Source organism: Mesoplodon densirostris, chromosome 12 (genome assembly GCF_025265405.1).
Source record: "Mesoplodon densirostris isolate mMesDen1 chromosome 12, mMesDen1 primary haplotype, whole genome shotgun sequence".
Classification (NCBI taxonomy): domain Eukaryota; kingdom Metazoa; phylum Chordata; class Mammalia; order Artiodactyla; family Ziphiidae; genus Mesoplodon; species Mesoplodon densirostris.
In genome coordinates, this window is record NC_082672.1 from 89,887,375 (window position 1) to 89,910,047 (window position 22,673).

The following is a 22,673-nucleotide window of genomic DNA, read 5'->3' on the forward strand; positions in this document are numbered from 1 at the left end:
CACAGAGCTTTAAGTTTAGTGGGGAGGGAGATATTAATTTTTTTAATTACATAAATATATAGAACTGTTTCTGTGATAAGTTCAACAAGGGAAAAATAAGTAGGGCTATGCAAGCCTGTGATAGGTAGATTTGACTTAGCATAAGGATCCGGAAGATTTTCCTGAGGAATGTCATGATTGAGAAGAGATTTGAAGAGGGGAGGGAAGAGTATTCTAGGAGGATGGATCAGCATTTGAATAGACCCTGTGACAGGAAGAAGTCTGGCTTATGTTTGGACCTGAAAAAGACGGTGATGGCTAGAATGGCAAAAAAAAATGAGGTTGGAGAGACAGGTAGGGATCAGACCATGCATTTTGAATCATATTTATGACTTTCATCTTTCATCTTAAGTGCAATGGAAAACCATTAAAGTATTTTATGGAACGGATGATATGACTAGATATCTATGGCAGAAAGAAAACTTTGGCTTGTCACAAAATTCTCAGCCCCTAGGTCTACATCTGGCAAACTGTAGTCATACTATGGAGAGAACACATAAGAAGGGGAAAGCAACAGTAAATGTGGACAGATTTCTTAGAAAATGCCCATTATTTAGGAGAGATGATGGTAACTTACCTTAGGTTAATGGAGAGGAATCTGTGGAAGAGACAGACTTTTACAACAGAAAATCAGGAGGATGAGTGATGGAGTGTATTTGGCAGGGAGAGATGAAGAAGAGAGAGACATCAGGAATTCACGGAGGAGAACACACGAAGAAGGCTGAGGTTGGTGGGGAAATAAGAGTTTGATGGTGGGGAGGTTGAGTATGAGATAACTTTGAGACATCTCAGAGGAAATTTTAAATAACAAGATGGGTATATGGACCCGGAATTCAAAGAAGTCTGGGCTAAGTATATAAATCTGCTAGTGGGATGGGTGGCCTTGCAGTATATACCTAAGATATAATAGAACAAAGAGAAAAGGTCCTGGGACTGAGTGTTGCAGTGTTCTGGCATTTAATAGCTAGTCAGAGAAGGATGAACCTGGAGGGAAAAAAAGGGTGAAAATTCAAAGAGGTAGGAAGCAAGTCAGCAGGGGCATGTGACACGGAAGTTGACGGAAGAGAGTATTTCAAGGAAGACAGTGGGGTCAACAATGTTAAATGCTGCTGAGAATCCAAGTAAGGTCAACACTGAAAAATGTTCACTGTGATTAGTGAAATGGAAGCCACTTGTGGTCTCCTTTCAGGTTGCCAGAACTTACTATGGTCTTCCTCCTTTGGATCTCTGCCTGTACTTTTATTCCACCTGCCCTTCATGAAACAGGAAGAGTAAGATTCTCATTGGAAGGTTTCGGATTTGGGGAGGTGGGTTGGTGGGGGGGGTGGATCTAGAGAGAGTTGCAAAAACAGGCTTAGTGAGAAACAAAACAAGTAACTTAGACAAAAGCAGGTAGCCAAGCATCTACAATCAATCAAAGACAAACAGGAAACTGAGGTACACACTGTATACAAAGGCAGCTTCTGCTGGGGTAAAGCTTAGAAACTGTGACTGATTTCTAAGCTTAGAAAGCTTAGAAAACTGACTGAGATGAAGGCTGAAGAGAGAAAAATATACAGTCTTCATTTTAAACAATGAATAATATATTTTCATACATTTTATTCTTTGTTTAGCCATAATTACTGGGGATTTTATCAGATTTTAGGGCACCTGTTCTCTAGCTCATGCGTAATATGGTACATTCTAAAGTCACAAAGTACTTTTCTCAAATACGTAAAATTAAATGAGAAATAATGTGTGAAATCATCAAGCATAATCCCTGGCATTTAATAGGTATCTAGTGCAAATTTACTGAATTTGAATCATTATAAAATTACAAACTAATATCAGGACATGTTGTTCTTGATCCACATGCAGTGAAAATCTGATTACCTTGAATATCATCATTGAATGTGCAATACTGGTTTTGATACTTTTTCAGGAGCCGAAATGCATTTATATTGGCAAAATCTTCAAACTGAATAAGGCAATTCATGCCATACCTATGGGACAAAATATCCACATTAGAAGAGGTTAATGAAATAACATTTAAAAATAAACCTTGAAAATTAGACTATAAAAAAGGCAAAACATTATTTTCTTTTAAAGGTCCTATCTTGCTACTTAGTATAAATATATAATACAATGTCTGTTCAGTAAATATTTACTACATGCTTACTACAGAAAAAAGCATTGCATTGGCACTGTGAAATACTACAAAGATGACAAAAATATGGTACCCTGCAGTCAAGTAATTAAAAAGTTAGTAGAAATTATTTTGAAATAAATGAAAAGTGCATGAAAAGTAATATGAAAGTGGTACAAACAAGGGATAACAGATGTTGAGAAGCCAGATATCACTCCTGACTGGGGTTACAAACCAGGTAATGAACTGAGTTTTAATCACGTCATGATTTCAAAAGTAGAGATGTAAGGTTCTACACTCTGAGTAAACAGCAGAAGCAAAGTAACTGAAGTGAAAGTTAGGAGAGGAAAAAAAATCATTCAAAAAACAGCAAGAAGCCCCATTTGGCCAAAATGTCGTGTTTGGTACATGTAAGCGTGTAGTGAAAGACAAGGTCAGAATTTTATGTTGGAAACCTTAAAAATTCTAGCCTAGGATTCTGGTGTTTGTTCTATAGCCATGACCAAACACTGAAAAGCTTTGAGCTTTGAAGAATACAACACAGATTTTTATTCCTGAAATTAACTTACTGGTTTGACCCTTTATTCTTATGATCATCTATGGCCTGTACATCCAAGACAAGGGAAATTAACACCATTGATACCCCAAGTATCTGAGAGTTACCAGAGAAAGCCTTATAGCCATGGCCACCCTTGCTAGGTGATTTAGAGATGTATGGTCTCCAACCTAGGCTAGACTCCCACTGCTGCCATATTTATGATTCCTTTTCTTTGTCTTTGGTCAGCTTCCACTGCTACTGCACCCAAAGGCTATTCTTAATCTTCGCCAATCCTTTTAAATCTTGACCTCTTCACCTGTCTCCTACTTCCTGGCATAGTGAGGGCATAATGTGTGATCTCCCTCAACTACTCTCCTCCCACTGCGTCTCCCACCTCTATCTTTAGCGCTACCCTGCAGGCATCAGTCAACAAGGTGCTCCTCTTCCTGTTTAAGGTAACTCACCGCTGCTGCCCACATTCCCACCACTTCCTTCTTAATTAGCTCCCTCTCTCCTCTTTACAACTCCTTCTTCTGGACAAGTTCCTTCCTTTTTTTTTGATAACTGACTTGGAGCTTCTCATTAGAGGGAAAAAGTTCTTTCTCAATCCCATGTTTTTCCTATCCTTTCCATTTAATGTATATGAAATATTAGTTTACAGTTTACATTATTTCTCTATCCCCTGTCATTTACCTTCTGTCCTCATGACTCTGCTAAACTTGCTGCTCTAAAATTAGAATGTTTCCGAACTAAAAATCCAAGAAACACTGTTTTCCATCCCTAATTTACCAGAGCTCTTTGCTGCATTGCCACTAATTCTGTTTATCTTTTTTCCTTGAAACTCTATTCCCTAGGCTTCCGTGATATCATGCTTTTCTGTGCCTTCTCCTAAACTACTGATCATTTCTTCTTCTTTCTCCCTTAGGGAGTTCTTAGCACTTAAACATTGGTGTTTCCCATGACTCTGTCCTTAGTCTACTACGTGGTGTGTGTGTGTGTGTGTGTGTGTGTGTGTGTGCGCACGCGCGTGTGTGCGCGTCCGTCCGTCCTGACAGAATCTCAATCCTACTCATAGTTTTAATCACCAATTATATACAGTGACTCCCAAAGGTATGTTTCTACTCTACTCCTGTGAACTGCAGACTTGTAAATCTCATGACCAGCTGGATAATTTCACTTGAATGTACCTCAAGTTAAAAAGTCCAAAATTAAACTCATTACATTTCCATAATACCTGTAAGTGCTCAGCAAATATTTGTTGGATGAACGTAATTTACAGATATTTTCTCATTTAATCTCAAGGTACAATTTTATAGATGAGGATAGCCTTGGGCACCACGTAAGCTGGGGAGGGGAGATCTGCACTCAAGTCTGCCTGACGTTTAAGCTAAGCTTTAAGTTTATGATTGATTCCTTTCTGTTATCCTGTAGGTTATTATATATACCTTTAAGTATATACCTTTGAACAACACTGAGTTCTAAAACTAAAAATAAGGAGCTCTATAACAGAAAAGTTTTGTAAAATTTAATCAGAATAATAAACTAGTGAAAAGACTGACTAGTCTTTAGGGGCTACATTTTGTTGCAAACCAACAGTTAATAGAAAGCCGCTAAGCACAGGTGTGGTTGTTTAACATTTATGATGGCCCTACCTCTTCATGGTGAAGTCTGTCTCCTCAAGACTTAAACCAACACCTCCTTATAGATTATCTATTCTGTATTTCCAACCTAAATTGCTTATTGAAACTCAATTATCTTCACAGAACATTTCCAAAGTCAAGTAGGCTCTTGACTCTCAACTTCAACAATTTTTTTCTATGATGGAAGCATACATTTCCATGTCTCAGAGACCAAAAGACTGAAGCTATTATTTTACTATTTCCTTTTTAACCCATCATATTCAGTTAATTACCATTTTCTATCATTTCTACTATTTAAATATTATCACAGCCAAAGAAATTAGTCTTGCTCCTGCTAGGACTGCAAAAAGTCTACTGGTCTCTGCTTCTCCTTGTCTCCCTCAAACATATGACATAGAGCCACCAAAGTTTTGTAAACAACAACTTCCACCAGCTACTCCCTTGCTCAAAATTCACAGAGTGGATTGCTCTGATGATGATGCTCAAATTCCTTAAACTCAAGGATCTATAATCACATGTTACCTTTTCAATCGCCTTATCTCTCCCTATATTGCAGGGTAAGTCCCTTCCCCACTGAACCACTTCTCTCTCTCAAACGCGCCATGTCCGTCTCCTTCCCATGTCTTTATTAATGCACTGCCATTGCAAATCACCGTCACTCTTGAGTCGGCAAATATTTTCTATACCACTTACGAGGGGTCTAAAACTACTAGCATGTAGATGTCTCATCAACTAGATCAAAAGGTTCCTGAGAGACTTAAAACTCTTTCAGACAGTACTACTTCAGTAGAGAGAAGATCAAGTGAATATAATATGTAAACAAAAATTTATTTCATTCAATAAGAATAATTGGTCGCTTAATAATCTGTACTGCCGAATACTGTGACTATCAGTTGCTTTGAATGAGTTGCATGAGAGTAGGTATTTACCTTTATTTGCCCAAATTTCAGAAGTTCTAGTGTTTTGCATTTTTCACACTAGTTCAAAAAAAGTATAATCTTTCTATTATTTAAATAGACATGACTTTTATTCTAGAATTTCTCTATTATTCAGCAAGAAACAAAATCAAGTTCGTTTCATGTTACTTTTTAAAGAGTTGGCACTAAGTAGGTTATAGACGTTTTCAATATCAATAGTTTCTATTAACAGAGGTAAAAAGGTTAGCCTAGTCAAACCAAGATTTTTCAAAAAACTCATTTAGTACTATAAGACATTAACACATTTTTCTCTTTTGGTTGAATTCCCAAATACAAACAGGAATTTAAATCATGTAAATTACAGTTATTCTTATAATTTTTATTCATATTTATTTGCCCCTCCTTTGGAAATATTTTCTACAGTTACCTAAGAAAACAAATTCCTATGAAACTGCTATTTTTTCCACCAGCATTTTAAAATTCTTTCCCATATACGTTCCTCTTTTCTTTTCTATCAAAGTCATTTTGGAAATGTTAATTATTTGTTCAAAAGACTTTCTACAGTAGTCCTTTAGGCCTTTAAAAGAAGCAATATTTTAATTCAAACAAGCAGCATTAGAAAATTCCCATATGAGCAAAAAGACTAATAAAATATGAATAAGAAGTTAATGGTCTAAAAGTTCTACTGCCAATATCTTAAATGCTCTAATACTCTCCTTCTCTGCCCCTAGTCCTGTCTTCCCTCTCTTCCACCAACTCCTTCCCAGCACACTACCCACTCTTCATTTGGTCCTTCCTTTCCTCCGAGTTCATTCCTCCTAGCTTCACCTCTGTATGCTGAAGACAGTTACTCCAGCCATGCACTGGCCATCCCCCTAGTGAAATGGAGCAGGACCCTGTGGGGCTCCTGGGCATAGAAGACTTTCTGTCCCCCGATTCTGTCCTCCCTATTCTTGTAGAGGATAGCCATCAGCCTCCATGACCTTCCCTGAGTTCCAAAGGGCAAGGTCCAAACAGTTGCTAATCAGGGAAGGGAGGGCAGGCAGAGACAAGGGAGGAGCAGCCAAGACAGAATAGTGCAGCCTTGGGGCAGGGTCCTGGTTCCACCTCAAGGGATACACATGACAATACCTTTAAACTCTTTACAGAACTAAAACCCCCAACAAACAGATGTTAGCATCCTTCATTCCAGAGAAGACTACCTGAGGCCAGATTAAAGGAACCAGAGAAGCTCATCAAGAGAGGACGTGAGGGCTTCCCTGTTGGCGCAGTGGTTGAGAGTCCGCCTGCTGATGAAGGGGACACGGGTTCGTGCCCTGGTCCGGGAAGATCCCACATACCGTGGAGCGGCTGGGCCCATGAGCCATGGCCGCTGAGCCTGCGCATCTGGAGCCTGTGCCCCACAACGGGAGAGGCCACAACAGAGAGAGGCCCGCATACCACAAAAAAAAAAAGAGAGAGAGGACATGAGACCAGATTAAAGGAGTGCAGGCCCTGCACACACTCTGATCCTTATCAGCAACCCAGCCCTTGAACCATTGCTATAAAACTCCTCACCAAATCTCCTGGGTTGGGACACACAGTTTTTGAGGGTCATGAGCCCTCTGTGTCCCCCTTTGCCTGGCAAAGCAATAAAGCTATTCTTTCCTCCTTCACCCAAAACTCTGTCTCTGAGATTCGATTCGCCACTGGTGCACAGACGCCAAGTTTTCAGCAACACTAGGCGCCCCTGGCCCCTTGCTCTCCCTCATTCCACTTAGATAGCACACGAGTCCATGCTATGGAGTCTCAGCTAGAACCTCAATCAAATCCTGCAATATTTGTTTTCTATTGCTTACTGGTCCATAGCATGATCCCAGAGCAGCTTCTGCAAACCATTTTTTACTCCCCTTGTCCCACAAGTATTCCGTCTCTTACCAGCCACTACTTCACTGAGATGAATGCCATCCAGAGAGAACAATCTTCACTTTCTCAGCCCCCCTCCACATTAAAAAATATGTGTGCTTGTACTTCTTTTCTTCTTCCACTTCCGAGATGTATTCTTGCTTCCTTGTCTCTAATCTCTCCACAGACCTTACTGCCTCAACTCTACCTCTCTACACTAACAGCTTCAATTTCCCCTTCTCTACTGGTTCCTTACTGTCTCCAAGGAGCCTCAGGACTCCCTGATTTTAAAACCATATCTCTTGACCATGACAAAGCCAAAGCTTTGGTTACTTATCTCTCTTTCCACCTACTGCCAAACCTCTCAAAAGAGAGGGTGACAAACTTTCCCTCACTTTTCACTTCTTGTTAATATTATGCCTATACTTCAAAGACAGCCTCACACTACCACATTCTGATATCATAATGTAGATGCGGTCTCTTTCTTCTGATCCAACAAAATACTTTGTAAATCATCTGTTTTTCTTTCATTGCAGTTATTTACATATTATTATTATGTCCCTGAAGGTCTATCTTTTTAAATCACTGTAAAATTCAAGGTGAAGACTGTTTCCTGAATTTTTGTTTCTTTTTTTTTTTTTTTTTTTGATTACTCATGAACCTTAGCACCTTTTTCTATGTCCATTGGTCATTTGTAATTCTTCCTGGAAGATTATATGGTCTTTGGTTTGTTTTTCTATTTTTATGGTCTTTTATTGTTTCATAAGAGTTCTTCACATATTAAGAATATTAACTTCCTGTTATATATGGTGCATGTGGCTTCCTTACTCTAGCATACTGTGTCGTTAATCATTTACACAGGGAGACAGAAGAGGGAAGAGATATGGGAACATATGTATATGTATAACTGATTCACTTTGTTGTAAAGCAGAAACTAACACACCATTGTAAAGCAATCATACTCCAATAAAGATGTTAAAAAAATCATTTACACAGCATTCCTGTTTGTTTTTACAAAAGGAATTCTAAATTTTTATATAGTCAGATCTTTCCATCTTCTTATTTATAGCTTCTGCCCTTGATGGTATGCTTATTACAATCTTCTCCATATACGTTTATTTAACTATTAATCAAAAATTTCCTCTAGTGATATCATGGATATAGAAAATGATTAACCTCTACAGCTGGTATTATCTTTCACTGTTTAGATGTAGATTTTTTAAAAATATAGATAAAAATTTCTGACTTCTATATAATTCACTCAACTATGCCAGCACCATCTACTTAATAGCCTATCTTTTCCCCTCATCACCTGTAATCAGATACTACATTCTCATACATAGTAGAGTCAGTTTTCAGTGCTTTTCTCTTTTATTCTACTATGGCTAATGACAACAAATATTTTTTAACCTAATATGTGTGTGTGTACACGTGTGTGTGTGTGTGTGTGTGTGTGTACACTCACTTATTCTTCACAACCACTCTATGAGGGAGGCACTATTATTATTCTCATCTTATAGATGAGAAAACAGGCACAGCATGTTGGTACTGTTCGATAATGATAGCCTATAATAGTAATGATTAATCTATTAATCTCTCTATCCACTGAAAAATGCCTCTATTTTAACTATAGTTTTTAAGTGACTTTAATATTTAGTAATATTATTTATCTCTCATTCTTCTTTTTTAAGTATTTGCTTGGCTGTGTTAGCAGTTTAAAAACATAGACTCTACTCAATAGTAAAAAACCAAAACCCTCCAATTAAAAAATGGGCAGAAGATCTGAAAAGACATTTTTCAAAGAAGATATACAGATGGCCAATAGGTACATGAAAAGACGCTCAACATCGCTAATCATCGCTAATCAACAGAAATGCAAATCAAGACCACAATGAGCTATCACCTCATATCTGTTAGAATGGCTCTTACCACAAAAAGATAAAAATAACAAGTGTTGGCAAGGATGTGGAAAAAAAGGTATCCTCATGCACTGTTGGTGGCAATGTAAATTGGTGCAGCCACTATGGAAACCAGTATGGAGGTTCCTCAAAAAAAATTAAAAATAGAACTACTGTATGATCCAGCAATTCCGCTTCTGGGTATTTCTTTGAAGAAAATGAAAATATTAATTCAAAAAGATATCTGCATCCCCATGTTCACTGCAGCATTATTTACAATAGCCAAGATATGGAAACAACCTAAGTGTCCATCAATGGATGAATGGATAAAGAAAATATGGCATATATACACAATGGAATATTATTGGGGCATAAAAAAATAAATGAAATCTTGCCACTTATAACAACATGGAAGGACCTTGAGGGCATTATGCTAAGTGAAATAAGTAAGACAGAGAAAGACAAATACCGTATGCTCTCACGTATATAAAAACAAACAAACAAGAAGAAAAAAAAAAGTTCATACAGAGAATTTTTGGTGATAGCCAGAGAAGGGGGTGGGGGGTGGGGTGAAATGGGTGAAGGTGATCAAAGGCTCCAAACGTCAAGGTGTAAAGTAAATAAGTCCTGGGAATATAATGTACAGCATGGTGACTATAGTTAATAATATTGTATTACATATTTGAAAGTTGCTGAGAGTAGATCTTAAAAGATAAAAACTTTTTTATAACTATGTATGGTGATGGATGTTAACTAGACTTACTGTGGTCATCATTTTGCAATGTATACAAATACTGAATCATTATGTTGTACACCTGAAACTAAAATAATGTTATATGTCAACTATACCTCAACTAAAAAAAAAAAAAAAAAAAAAAAAAAAAATGGGCTCTAGAGTCAGAGATCCTGGAATGAAATTCTGTCACTGTGCCTCTGTTTCTCCCTCAGAATAAATAAGAATAACAATGGCATATTATCATAAGTATATTATCAGGATTAAATGAAGCGATAAGTGCCAATGTTCAATGTGTAAAGATTGGCACTAAGTACTCCATAATCACTAGATATTTTCTATTACTTAATAGTAACAATAGAAGCCATTAAACAGTGGAATAATACCTTCCAAAGCCTAAGAGAAAATAAATATCATTCAAGAATAGTATATCTAGGGCTTTCCTGGTGGCACAGTGGTTGAGAGTCCGCCTGCTGATGCAGGGAACACGGGTTCGTGCTCCCGGTCCAGGAAGATCCCACATGCCGGCGGAGCGGCTGGGCCCATGAGCCATGGCCGCTGAGCCTGCGCGTCCGGAGCCTGTGCTCCGCAACGGGAGAGGCCACAACAGGGAGAAGCCCGCGTACCGCAAAAAAAGAATAGTATATCTAGCAAAGCTATTCTTCAAGAGTACGGTTGAAACAAAGTCGCCTTTAGATAAACAAAAGCCAAGACTTCTACTAAAGGACATTTACTAATGGGTGTATTTCAGAGAGAAAGGAAATAATCCCAGAAAAAAAAGTCTGTGATATAACAAAACAAAACATAAGTAAATACAAGTAATTCATATCCATATAAAATAATAAGGATAAGTAAGCTATACTTCTGGCACGACACAGTGAGCAGGTTGGCAAATTTCTTCCCCACACAGCAACAATATAGCAGGACAAGTACTTCAACACAACCATGTCAGTGCTCTGGAAATCAACTAAAGGCAAAGAAGCAAAACTTTTAAAGTAAAATGGGGAGTGGGTCAATTCTTCAAAGGAACATAAAATGTTTATGCTTCTCATACACACGATGTCATTCTAGGAAACTCTTTAGCTATCTTGATTAAAAATAACTCAAATATTAAGAATGGGTAAAAGCATCTTCATGGTTATAAATCATTATCTTTTTTTTTTTTTAACAACCTTATCAGAGAGGCAAACTTTGTGGTAGCAACTGATTACCCCAAACACAAATATCGGTCAAGAATCATCTGGTGCTCATCATGGCTCCTTCCCCACCTCTCTGGTTTCTAAGAAGCCCTTTAGAAAGTAAAAGCTGTGTGTTTTCAGTGCCCTACGGTTTGCTCCTGATGTGTCATGTACTGTGGTCCAGCAGCACCAGATGATCTGTTATTATGTACCAAAGCAGCAGAACCTTGTGGTCACAGGATGTGAGGAGGAATCAGAGCCTTCTCAGTTCTATTCCTGGAACTACTACTTACTTGGTCCTGTGGTTTGGGGCTGGTTACAATTTCTCTGTGGTTAAAATGAAATCCTCACAATATGGCTTGCCTTCAGTGTTTAGGATACAATGTGGTCAGGCTATAAATTTATAATGTTTACTAAGTGAAGTCTGGGAATAGGCATAGGTAGTAAAAGGGTGCATAAGATACCTCATCATTTACAAAAGGATATTTTAGAATCATCCCCTGGAGAATACTGCCTATCAGTTTTCATTTCATCAATTTTCTCTACTTGGTAATTAACTCTGATTTGAGTCCTAAAGATATAGGGAGAGGCACCCTGAATTCATTTTGTGATACAAGCATCTTGCATCATATAATAAAAGAAAGCCATGGAAGGGATATTTTGTTCCAGATTGAACCAGTCTTGTCGCTATGAAATTATAAGCAGTGGAACACAGGGACTTTAGCCAATTGGATTCTCCATGACTATGAAAAGAACCTACTATTTTATGATCAAAATATCACATAAAATAGTGGGTGTAAATGGTTTTAGAAGTTAACAGAAATACCACCCATAAAATTAACATGTAAAAACTACAGAGAACTTTCTCTTGTGGCTTTGTTAAATTAGACAAAACCCTAATTACAGTGACGGCACTTACACTAAGTGCCAGGCACAGAGCTCCACACTTTATAGGGATTATCTCCTTTAACTCTCAGCAACCCAGTGAGGAAGGTAGCTATTACTCATTTTATGGATGAAGAAACTGCAGCTCAGAGGGATTAGGGCCATGGTTGAGTTCATACTGCTAATAAGTTGTAGGACCTGGACTGAACCACAGGGTTCATGGTTTTAACAACTTTATATACTGGCTTCCACAGAGCACCAATGTTGCCATCAATGAAGTGAACAGTATGTTTAGAAAGAAAAGGACTGTAATGATAAAATAAGGGAGTCATAATTTTATCATAAAACTACCAACACAGTATTTGTATGTATTCCATTTACTAGGTATTTTTATAACATAAAGTATATGGACAGATGTTGGTGAAAACATTAGTCTTTCTTTGATTATAAACTATCGAGAATTCACTGTAATCAGGTCGACCAAGCATATTTTGATTTAATAAATTTTTTTTTTAGTATTTATTACATACATGGCGTTATGCAGCATTCAAGATCCAGAGCATTTTACCTCTGATGGGTACCTTAGCGATAATGTATTACTCACTTTTAAAAATGTAACTGAGGAAACTGAGCAGTAAATAGGAAACACGGATCTTGCCCTTAAAATGCTTACCGTCTCATTGGGAAGACAAAAGATACAAGCAGAAAATTTAAAGAAGGTTCAAATTAAAAGCAAAACCAGCAGTTCACAAAGAGATCACTATAGGATTTAGGGAAGACAGCATGAATTAGGTTGAGGCTTAAACAGGGCCCTGGGTAGGAATCCAATGGGGAAAAGAGTGAGGTGGGGAAAAAAACCACAGAGGTCTCAGAGTTTGTGCTGGAGGACCCTGAGGACAATAGTTTGAGGAACTTTAGAAGATCAATATTGGCTGCTGAATTTCAGATTATGAATAGTCTTGAATGCCAGGATAAGTAATTTGAAGTTGACTGAAATTCTCTTTGGCCAAGAACCACTCAAGTTTAATTCTTCCTTGTCGGTAAGAATTAAGAACAGAAATGTGTTCACTCATTTGTTAACCCACTGTAATATGGCTCCAGTTCCTACAATGTTACTTCTGCATTATTTTCTAACACTTAGATATATCTTTCATTTCTCTTATCATTCTTTGTTATATTTTGCTGACACCTCTTAATTATTCCCTGTGACACTGGAAATTATGAACATTCAGCAGTAATCATCCTTTCTTTCTTTCTTTTCCTCCTATAATCTTCCCTTATCAAGTTCACCTATTCTTAGGGATTCAGTAATCATCTTTACATGAATAACTTCTAAATCTATAATCTCTGTTGTTAATCTTTCAAAGAAACTCCATGTAGCCAAGAAGATAGTAAGAAAGATGTGGAGACCTATTATATTATGAATCTTTTTTAAATGAGGAATACATGTTTATAAGATAATATTTTAATATATTGCTAACCATTCTTACTCAGTTATTTATAGTATCAAAAGTATTTATAGTATCAAAAAATTCACAACTTTTTTACACCAAGGACAAACGATGAAACATAAACAAAATGAAACCATTTTCTTTGGTTGTCATCTACTTCTCAGAAAACACAGCAGAGTTTGTTAAAATTTAAGTTCCTTAAAATTCAACAGATTCTGAAACTGCATTTATAACTAGAATTTCTATTTAGTATATTTACTAAAAAAAAGTTTAAAAATTACTTCTTGCCTCCAAAATCAGTGAAATCTTTTCTCTAATGATTTTAATATGTGAATGTAAAACTCCTAGAAATTCTGAACTTTTTTCCTTACAAAACTTATTATCCAAACTCTTCCTATTTCTACCAACGCCAAAATACTGTAATCAATTTCTACTTTGCCTCCTACCTTACACCCTAGTGGTCAAGTTCTGTTATGCCTTTTAATGATTACACCTTTCACAGTAATTGTTAAGCTTTCTATTCCAAGTGCCTCAATTCAAGTTCAGGCTCTTTGGACCACATCACTGCAATAGTACTGCAATCTCCTAGTTAGTCTCCTTGCTTGTGTTTACTTCCCCACTGAAAGCAGTTTACACAGTAAAAGTTTTCATCCTATTTTAAAGCAGGTCTTGTGTAATGAGAGCTCTTCTAAACTTATCTCCCCCTATTCTCAAAAAGAAACCGTATTCTTCCTTTCTTCCCTTATTTGTTCATTTATCAAATAATATACTGAGCACCTACTAGAGGTCAGGAATTGTTCTCGGTGCTGTTGACACATTCCTGCCCTCACAGAGTTTGTAGTCTTGGGGCGGATACAGTAAGTAGGAGATTATAATGCAGTGTGGTAAGTGCTGTAACAGGAAGTTCAGGATTCCAAAACAGAGCAGGGGCACCTACCCAGAATTAAGAGAATTAACAAAGGCTTTCTAGAGGAACCTAAAGTCTGAAGGATGAGTAGGAGTTTGTCAAGTTAAGAGAAAGGGAAAGAATTTGTGAGAAACAGGGAACATGCTCAAAGGCCCAGGGCTCAATAAATCATATTTATTCTGGCATATTTCAAGAACTGAAATAAATTAAATACGATTGAATCACAGGGTTTGAAGGGGAAAAGACAAGAATTAAGGCTAGAGAGGTAAGGAGGGCAAGATGGTGGAGGCCGTCTAACCTGTGTTGAGGGGTTTGTACCTGATCCTAAAAATAGGATATTAAACAGGAGTATGACATGATCACTTTGCATTTTAGACTAACTCTGTGTGGTCAGGGTAAAGAATGGATTAGAGAGGGGGAGGACCAAATGCAGGAAGTTTCCTTAGGAGGCTGCCGCAAAACCCCAGGTCTGCCCCTGGAATGAGAATGGGGAGAGGGAGAAGTGGGCAGATTCGAGAAATATTCAGGAGACAGAAGGGACTATATTAAGTGAAGAGGAGTAGATGATGAGAGAGAAGAAATCAAGGATGAATTCCAGGTTTCTAGCTTGGGCCACTTGGTAGACGATGGAGTACATTAAAAAAAAAAAAAAAAGGACATGTCAGGAGAAGAAGCTGGTTTGGTCAGGAAGATCATGAGTTCTGCTTTGGATACGCTGCTTTGGAGCAACCTCGGTGACACGCCAGCAGAGGAAGCTGTCGTGAGAAATTAAGGTGTGTTACTTTAGTATGTCAGGGTTTGAGCAGCTGCCTGTGAAGATAAGGCCCATGAGGTAGCCATGAGTGGGTGTCTAAAGTGGTATGGGCCGAAGGCCATTAGAAATGAAGATCCTAAGAACAAGAAAGGCCAACAAAACACATCATCCACATGGAAATGAAAGTGGGTTGAGAGCAAGGCTTTGAAAACAGGTAAGAATTAGAGGAGGGTAGTTAGGAAACTGGGAGAAGATAGAGATAAGATAACCCTAATTGGCATAAACACCAAAGATGCCAAGGTGAGGGGCTTACATAAGGATGAAGGACTGGACTTCCCTGGTGATGCAGTGGTTAAGAATCCACCTGCCAAGGCAGGGGACACGGGCACGAGTCCTGGTCCGGGAGCCATAGACCCACATGCTGTGGAGCAACTAAGCCCATGTGCCACAACTACTGAGCCTGTGCTCTAGAGCCCGTGAGCCACAACTACTGAGCCCGTGCCACAACTACTGAAGCCCGTGTGCCTACAGCCCGTGCTCCGCAACAAAGACAAGCCACCGCAATGAGAAGCCCATGCACCGCAACGAAGAGTAGTGCCACTCGCCGCAACTAGAGAAAGCCTGCACGCAGCAACGAAGACCCAACACAGCCATAAACAAACAAACAAACAAACAAATAAATAAAAATAGAATTTTTAAAAAAGGATGAAGGACTAATAGTCTGAAAGGACAGAGGGGAGAAGGCACTGATCTCACCTCCCAACCCTAAAACACTGTGTGGACCAACCAGCATCACTCTTTGAAAGCACTGCAGGAACAGTGGAGGTCTTAAATGAGAGCCATGTTTTAGGAAAGCAAGAAGGTAAAGGGACCATCCAGTGAAGAAGTTACGGAGGCTTTATTAAGAAACAGGTTTCCAAAGGCAGAGTGGAAAGTTTTGAGAGGGAAGGGCAAGTTGGCAGTTTGGTTTAGGGGAGAGGAAATACAAAACATAAAGTATGAGAAGGCATGAAGTATGTGAAACGGTATATGGAATTAGACAAATGAGATGTTATTTTTACATTATAACGGGAGACCAAGTATAACAGTAATATGAAGTAAGGCTTTCTAAGAATTATGTCCAGAGGCCACGTAACGGACTGCACACAGGGAGTGCCAGGAGGTGGGTGTATGGCAGGGGGAAGGCTGCATCCTGGTGTCTACGAGTTGACGTAGCACCTGTACAGGCTCAGGTCGTAAGGGCAGCTTCGGCTCTAACGGATGGTCTCTGTTTCAACATCGCCGTTTGTGCTTCAATCCTCCATTTCCACTCTGCACCATTTCCCATGCCCAGAATGCCTTCACATAAAGGATGCAGAAATTCAGAAAATGCTTTTATAAACTCCATCTGCAAACTTACTATAGAGAATTAAAAGTCTCCTCAAATGCCTGTTCCGGTAAACACCTTATCCCCAACCTCAATCGTGTCCTTTACTTCTGCAGTTTGAATCACTAAATCTGTCTGTGTCTCCTTCCCAATTTAGACTAGATCAAACTGTTTATGTTTAAAAGCCAACAACTTCCACAAAACACTAGGGATCAGGTTTTGAGCAGCAGAGAGAACTGTGTGTGATTTTGCTGCAAATTATCAGAGCCATAAAACTTTCAAGCTAGAAAGGTCCTTGGCGACACTAGTGAGTATTGTCACCTAAGAGAAAAGCCAGGAACCCCAACTACAACAGCCACTTATGATACCAGGAGACTTTTTTGATGTAGGAAAAAATCCTCTTATTTCATACTATAAAATACAGACTATTTCCAGAGACATTTGTCAGAATTTATATATTCAAGTGAATATGCATACTATCCTTTAGAGTATCCACTTTCAGACTATTTATTTATCCAATGATGTTGCAAACTGCTCAACTACTTTCAAAGTGACTTTAAAATCAGTTTTATTACTTTATAGTTCTATCTTGTAGGTAATTTTCTTCCCTCTTTCTTAACTAGCAGTAAAAAAAAAAAAAAAAATCTGAAGAAATATTTTGAGAACAAGAACTAGGTCCAAATACTGACTTGGATCAATATTCTCGTTCTGACTGTTCTCAAGAATCACTATCAGTCTCAAAGGATTTTTCTTTAAATGCCATCACTGTGATACTTAAAAGAATTGCTATAGGTTCTAAATACAATATTCAAAGAGGCATTCCAAAAGTACTATAAACATCGGCAGTAATCATTGTACAGAGTGCCAGGGTATTACCTAAAAGAGATAACTCTCATTCGCATCTAACTTTAAAAAAAAAAAATCAATCATGCTACTTTATAGTGAAACCTCAAAATCATTGTAAAAATGAAAAAGGACTTTGCATGTACCACTACTTAAAATAAAAACTTTGAAAGATGATATCCATTCTTATGCCACTGAATAAGAGAAATCTATGTATATTATTCAAGAAAAGTCTGAGAACTCTACGTTTGGAAATAGCTGAAGGCACAAACCCAATGTAAATTACAAATCGGGCCTCTCTGGCACAATCGTCTGGACTAATGTCAAAGTTTGAACACTAACCATTCTCCATAATCAGAAGCCACCTACCAGTAATGTGTCCTTGAAGTTACGTCTATTTACATTTCCATATTAATAGTATTTCTTACGGAAGTATTATTCCCTAATACTAATAAAAATGCCAAAAATATCATGTTCCCTGTTTTATTAATAAGCTCTTTTCTTCCCACATACTGGGAACCCCATGAACTAAGTTCATCATATGTTCCATTGGTCCTGAAGGTCTTTTAAGCCCAAACTGCTTTAAGGTTGTTTCTATTGGCACCTGTATGGGTACATTTACCTGTATGTCAATGCCTTCTTTTCCCCTTAAAATAGCTCAATAATTAGTTGAAGTGATTTAATCTAATACACTAAAATTAGAATTCTATTGCAGAGTCCCTACTTAATTCTGAACAATTCTTAGGGACAAAACCTGACACAGTTTGAAGAATTGTTTTGACTTCCTTTTGCATTAAATCACTTTTAAATGATTCTGACTCTTTTTTGAATTAACAAGTACACATATTTCAGTCTAAGTTTTCAAGAATGCAACTCTTTCTCTGCCAAACTGACATATTTCCAAAATCTGATTTTGGACAAGGGTATATGGAAGTATGATAACTTATCATTTGTAAACTAATAATTTTATTCTGGTATCACTGAGAAATACAAACAAAGGCAAAGTATTTCTGTGCCTAAAACAGTACTGACTGAAAAACAACACTTAAAGTGAAGCTAATTATCTCATGGTCTTAGAATCTAACTACCTACATTTGAGCTCTGCTTCTTCATAAACTGACTCTTTTGGGTCAAATTCTCAGTTTTTCCACTACCTTTCTGGGAACTCCTTTTGCAGTTCTGAATCAATAAAAAGAATTGAAAAAATATACTCAACAGAGATCCTTAACAACACAAACCACCTATTACTATGCAAAGTACTCAGGTTTTGAAAAAGTCTGACTTTTACCAACCTGATTAGTGGAAAGTGAGGAAATAAAAATCTGATAATTTTGCTCTCGGTGCAGTCCAGATGGAGAACAGGTGTAGCCTCTCTGACAAGAGATTTCTGAATAAAACTATGACTACTAATGAGGTAGGCATACATGGCAGGATATATAAATTTTGCATTGTCCAGATAGGAGTATTTTGACACACCCGTTTTTCATAGATGTGCAAGAAACATAAATACTCTGAAAAAAGATAATTACAGTTCACATGTGTAAGAGTATTAGAATTCCGTTCTTACTTCTGAGCAATAGTAGACTGATAAAGTCAAGAGAATACTGAATCAATTTCTCATATCTTCGTTCTTTTTAAATATACACATAAATATTGTTTATATGTGTTCCACTTCACCATTGATAACCCACTGTAGAATATTTGGAGAACAGTAACCCAGATATATGATATTTGATAACCTTTTATAATAAACCAACAGTTTCAACACCCTCCTCACTGAAACAGCCTTAACTGACCAATTGAAATGTTGCATTCTTCTTTTTTGTTTTTCATACTCCTTTAGGTTCTCTACTATGCAATGAAACTGCCAAAAGGTAGAACATTCTTTAGAAAGGAGAAAAATACTGAAAGTGACTGGAAAATCTAAATACGGAATAATAAACAACAAAATCTATAAAGTCACTTCAATAAATGAGGTACTATAACAGTTTTATGTCAGACTAAGACTTTTTCTGTGCCTTGCTTTCTTTAAAATCAACTTTAATGACATAGGATAAAAGGCACCCATTTTAGTTAAAAAAATTTGATTAGTTTTGATAACTGTATACCCATCAAACCATCTCTACAAGTAAGATATGGAATATTCAAACACTCCAAAAAGCTCTCTTGTAGCCCATTCTAATCAATCCTCAGCCCAACAATGGCGCCAGACAACCACTGATCTACTTTCTACTGCTATAGATTAGTTTTGTCTTTTCCAGATTTCATATAAGTGGAATAATATACAAGAAATCTTTCGTATTTGGTTTCTATTGCTCAGCTTGATTTTTGGAGATTCGTCCATGTTATTGCATAAATCGATAGTTAGTTCCTTTTATTCCTTCATACTATTCCATTATATGGCTATACCACAATTTGGGTATATTATGACATCTGGACATTTGGGTTGATTGCAGTTTGGGGATCTTACAAATAAAGCTGCCATGAATAGTTTAAAGTTTTCATTTATCTTTTGAAAATACCAGGGAATGGAATTCCTCGGTAGTATGATAGGTATATAAAAAAATGTAACTGCTGAATACTTTTCCACAGTGGTTCTGCCATTTTACACTCCCACCAACAATGTATAAGAGTGCCAGTTGTTGGAAATGCTCACCAACACTTGTTGTCATCAGACTTTTAAACTCTAACCATCTAATGGGTATGTAATGGCACCTCACTTGATTTTAATTTGCATTTCCCTGATGACTAAGGAGCTTACATGTGCTTAATGATCATTGTGAAGCCTTGTTTCAAATCTTTAGCCCAATTTAAAAAATTGAGTTCTTTATCTTGAGCTGTAAGAGCTTTGTTTTTTGTTTTTTTTTTAAATATATTCTGGATCGAAGGCAATCATCAGATGCATGCATTATAACTCTTTCCCCCAATCTGTGGCTTGCTTTGTCATTTCCTGAACAGCATCTTTTGAAGAGCATCAGTTTCAATTTTAAGTTCAATTTAAAACCTTGTTCTTTTATGACTTGTGCTTTCTATAAGAAATATTTGCCAAACCCAAAGGCACCAAGATTTTCTTGTATATTTTCTTTTACAAGTTTTATAGCTTTAGCTTTACATTTAGGTCTATGACCCACTTTGAATTCATTTTTGTGGGGTAAGTATGAGATAAAGGTTGAGATTCATTTTTTTCCTTATGGATATCTAATTGTTCCAAGACTATTTCTTGAAAGGACTATCTTATCCCCACTGAATTACTTTGGTACTTTATCTAGAATCAATTAACCATCTGCACATGGGCCTATCTATGGATTTTTAAATTCTTTTCCACTGATCTATTCTGCTTTATTGTTCTACTGTCTTATGCCAATATCACGCTATCTTGGTTTACTGTAGTTTAAGTCTTAGAATCAAGGAGTATAAGTCCTCCAACTTTATTCTTTTTTTTCAAAATTGTTTTAGCTATTCTAGGTCCTTTATATTTCCATAAACATTTTGAACCATTTTGTTAATTTCTATAAAAAGCCTGCCAGGCAAAGATTTTTTTAAAATAGATTTATGTTTTTATGTCATAAAACTTTTTAACAAAGGATTTCAGTGAAATGGCATTGATCTTCCTTGAATGGATTATTTTATTTGGATCTGCAGATAGGATGCCTGCATGTGAAAGTAAGTTTTAGATGCACACCTACGGTTTCACTACTAAATACCCACCTATTAACAAAACATTTTAACCACAGAGAAAAGCATTAGAGAACATTCACTAACATCCATGTGTTCCACTACATAATTCTGTGAAATATTAACATTATGCCATCTTTATTTCAGACCACAAAAAGGTCACACATCACTTGAAACTCCCTGTGCCCCTCCTTGATCCTACTTCCCTCAGGTAACCACTCGCCTAAATTTGATGTTTATCATTCCCAGGCATGCTATACCTTTACTACAAATGTATAATATCCAAAAGCAAACATGACATTTCTTTTAACCTTTATGTACATGGATAATTATATATGAATCTGATGGATGTTGAATGGTATCTGATCCTTGTGAAATGACAGTATGGGTGCCATGACTAAGAGCTCAGGCTGAGTTAAAATGTCTCCTTTTGGAATTTTTTCCTTAATTCTCTGGTTCTTAGATATATTCAGGTGGACATACGAAACAGTGGTTCATTCCATTTTTATGTACTGTACAATACTGCAAACTCTATATATATGTGTGTGTGTATATATATATATATATATATATGGCACAAATGATCAATCCTCTTATTGATGGACATTTAGATTGTTTCCAATTTATCACCACTACAAATGCTGCTACTGTGAACATTTCCGTACGTGTCTCCTCATGAAGGAGTTTCTCTGTGGTGCAAGTGTTGCGCAGTAGGTTATGATCAGATGATCATAATATATTTATATTGTCAAAGTGTTTCATGAATTTACACTCCTGCAAGCAGTAGACATATTCATCTACAGCCTCCCAAGCGTGTGGCACTGTCAGATTTAAACATTTCTACCCATCTAATGGATGTGAAATGGCATTTGGTATCTGTGAGGTGACAGGATGATGTCGGGCAACCATGGAAACGTGCTGCTCGGATTGCCCTTCAAGAAAGAACTTGCGTAGGAGCGCAGTCAGATAACTGTCTCCAGCCGCAGCTTTAAGATGGGCCGCAGCAATCCGTCCAGGCCATGCTCTTCCCGATGAGTCCCTGGTCAGTGACAGAGCACGGCAGTAGGACAAGGGGCTGGCCATTTCCACTCAGTGCGGAACTCACTGAACAAGCAATCTCTGCTCTCTGCTCCCACTGCGTTGGCTGAGACTTTGTCAGATATATATTACAGTCCGAGGAGCCCTCTGTCCAGTTCTGCTTCCCAGATGTGCACTGGTCTGAAGGCTTTCCCTGCTCAATCCTTCTCCCTCCCAGTTTCATAGGCATTACCCCCAATATACTCCTCATATTTCAACTCCATCTCAGGAACTGCATTATGGAAAACTCAAACTGATATCTTGATGGAGTAGATCAGAGCTCAAGCCTCTACTGAATTAAATGGCTTGAATTTATATCCCAGCTCTACGTCTTAGTAACTCTGGACATTGGACAGGTTATTTATTTCCCTACACCTCAGCTCCCTCATCTTTAAAATGGGAATAATAATAGTACTTACCTCATAGGTGTGATTAAATTAATATATGCCCTAGGATGGAACAATCTCTGACACACAATAAGCATTCACTAAATATTAGTTTTTGTTCACCAAGTGTGATTTCCTTATTTATCACAAGAGCTGTGATTAGGCTTGGGGATATATGAAACCATGATTTAGTAAACAATGATCTGGGAACAATTTACTGGTCCTTTCCTTAGATACGTGTGTATATTTATATAGGTGCTATTCTAACATGTAGGGTTATCTCAAATAAAATACTCAGTGATGATAAATAGTTCCAGCCTGATTCTCTTTGTCAATGATTAATCTATATTCTAAAACTTGTTCCTCTACCATTTTTT

At 37.4% G+C, this 22,673-nt stretch overlaps 1 protein-coding gene across 1 annotated transcript in view; it reads right to left on the bottom strand.

The window, feature by feature from the left end:
• ME1 (malic enzyme 1) overlaps nucleotides 1-22,673 on the bottom strand; it is a 182,868-nt gene that overhangs the window by 42,093 nt on the left and 118,102 nt on the right. The window contains exon 7 of the mRNA XM_060114418.1: nucleotides 1,912-2,021. Within this exon, the coding sequence (XP_059970401.1) occupies nucleotides 1,912-2,021 (110 nt within the window). The remainder of the gene's footprint in view (nucleotides 1-1,911; nucleotides 2,022-22,673) is intronic.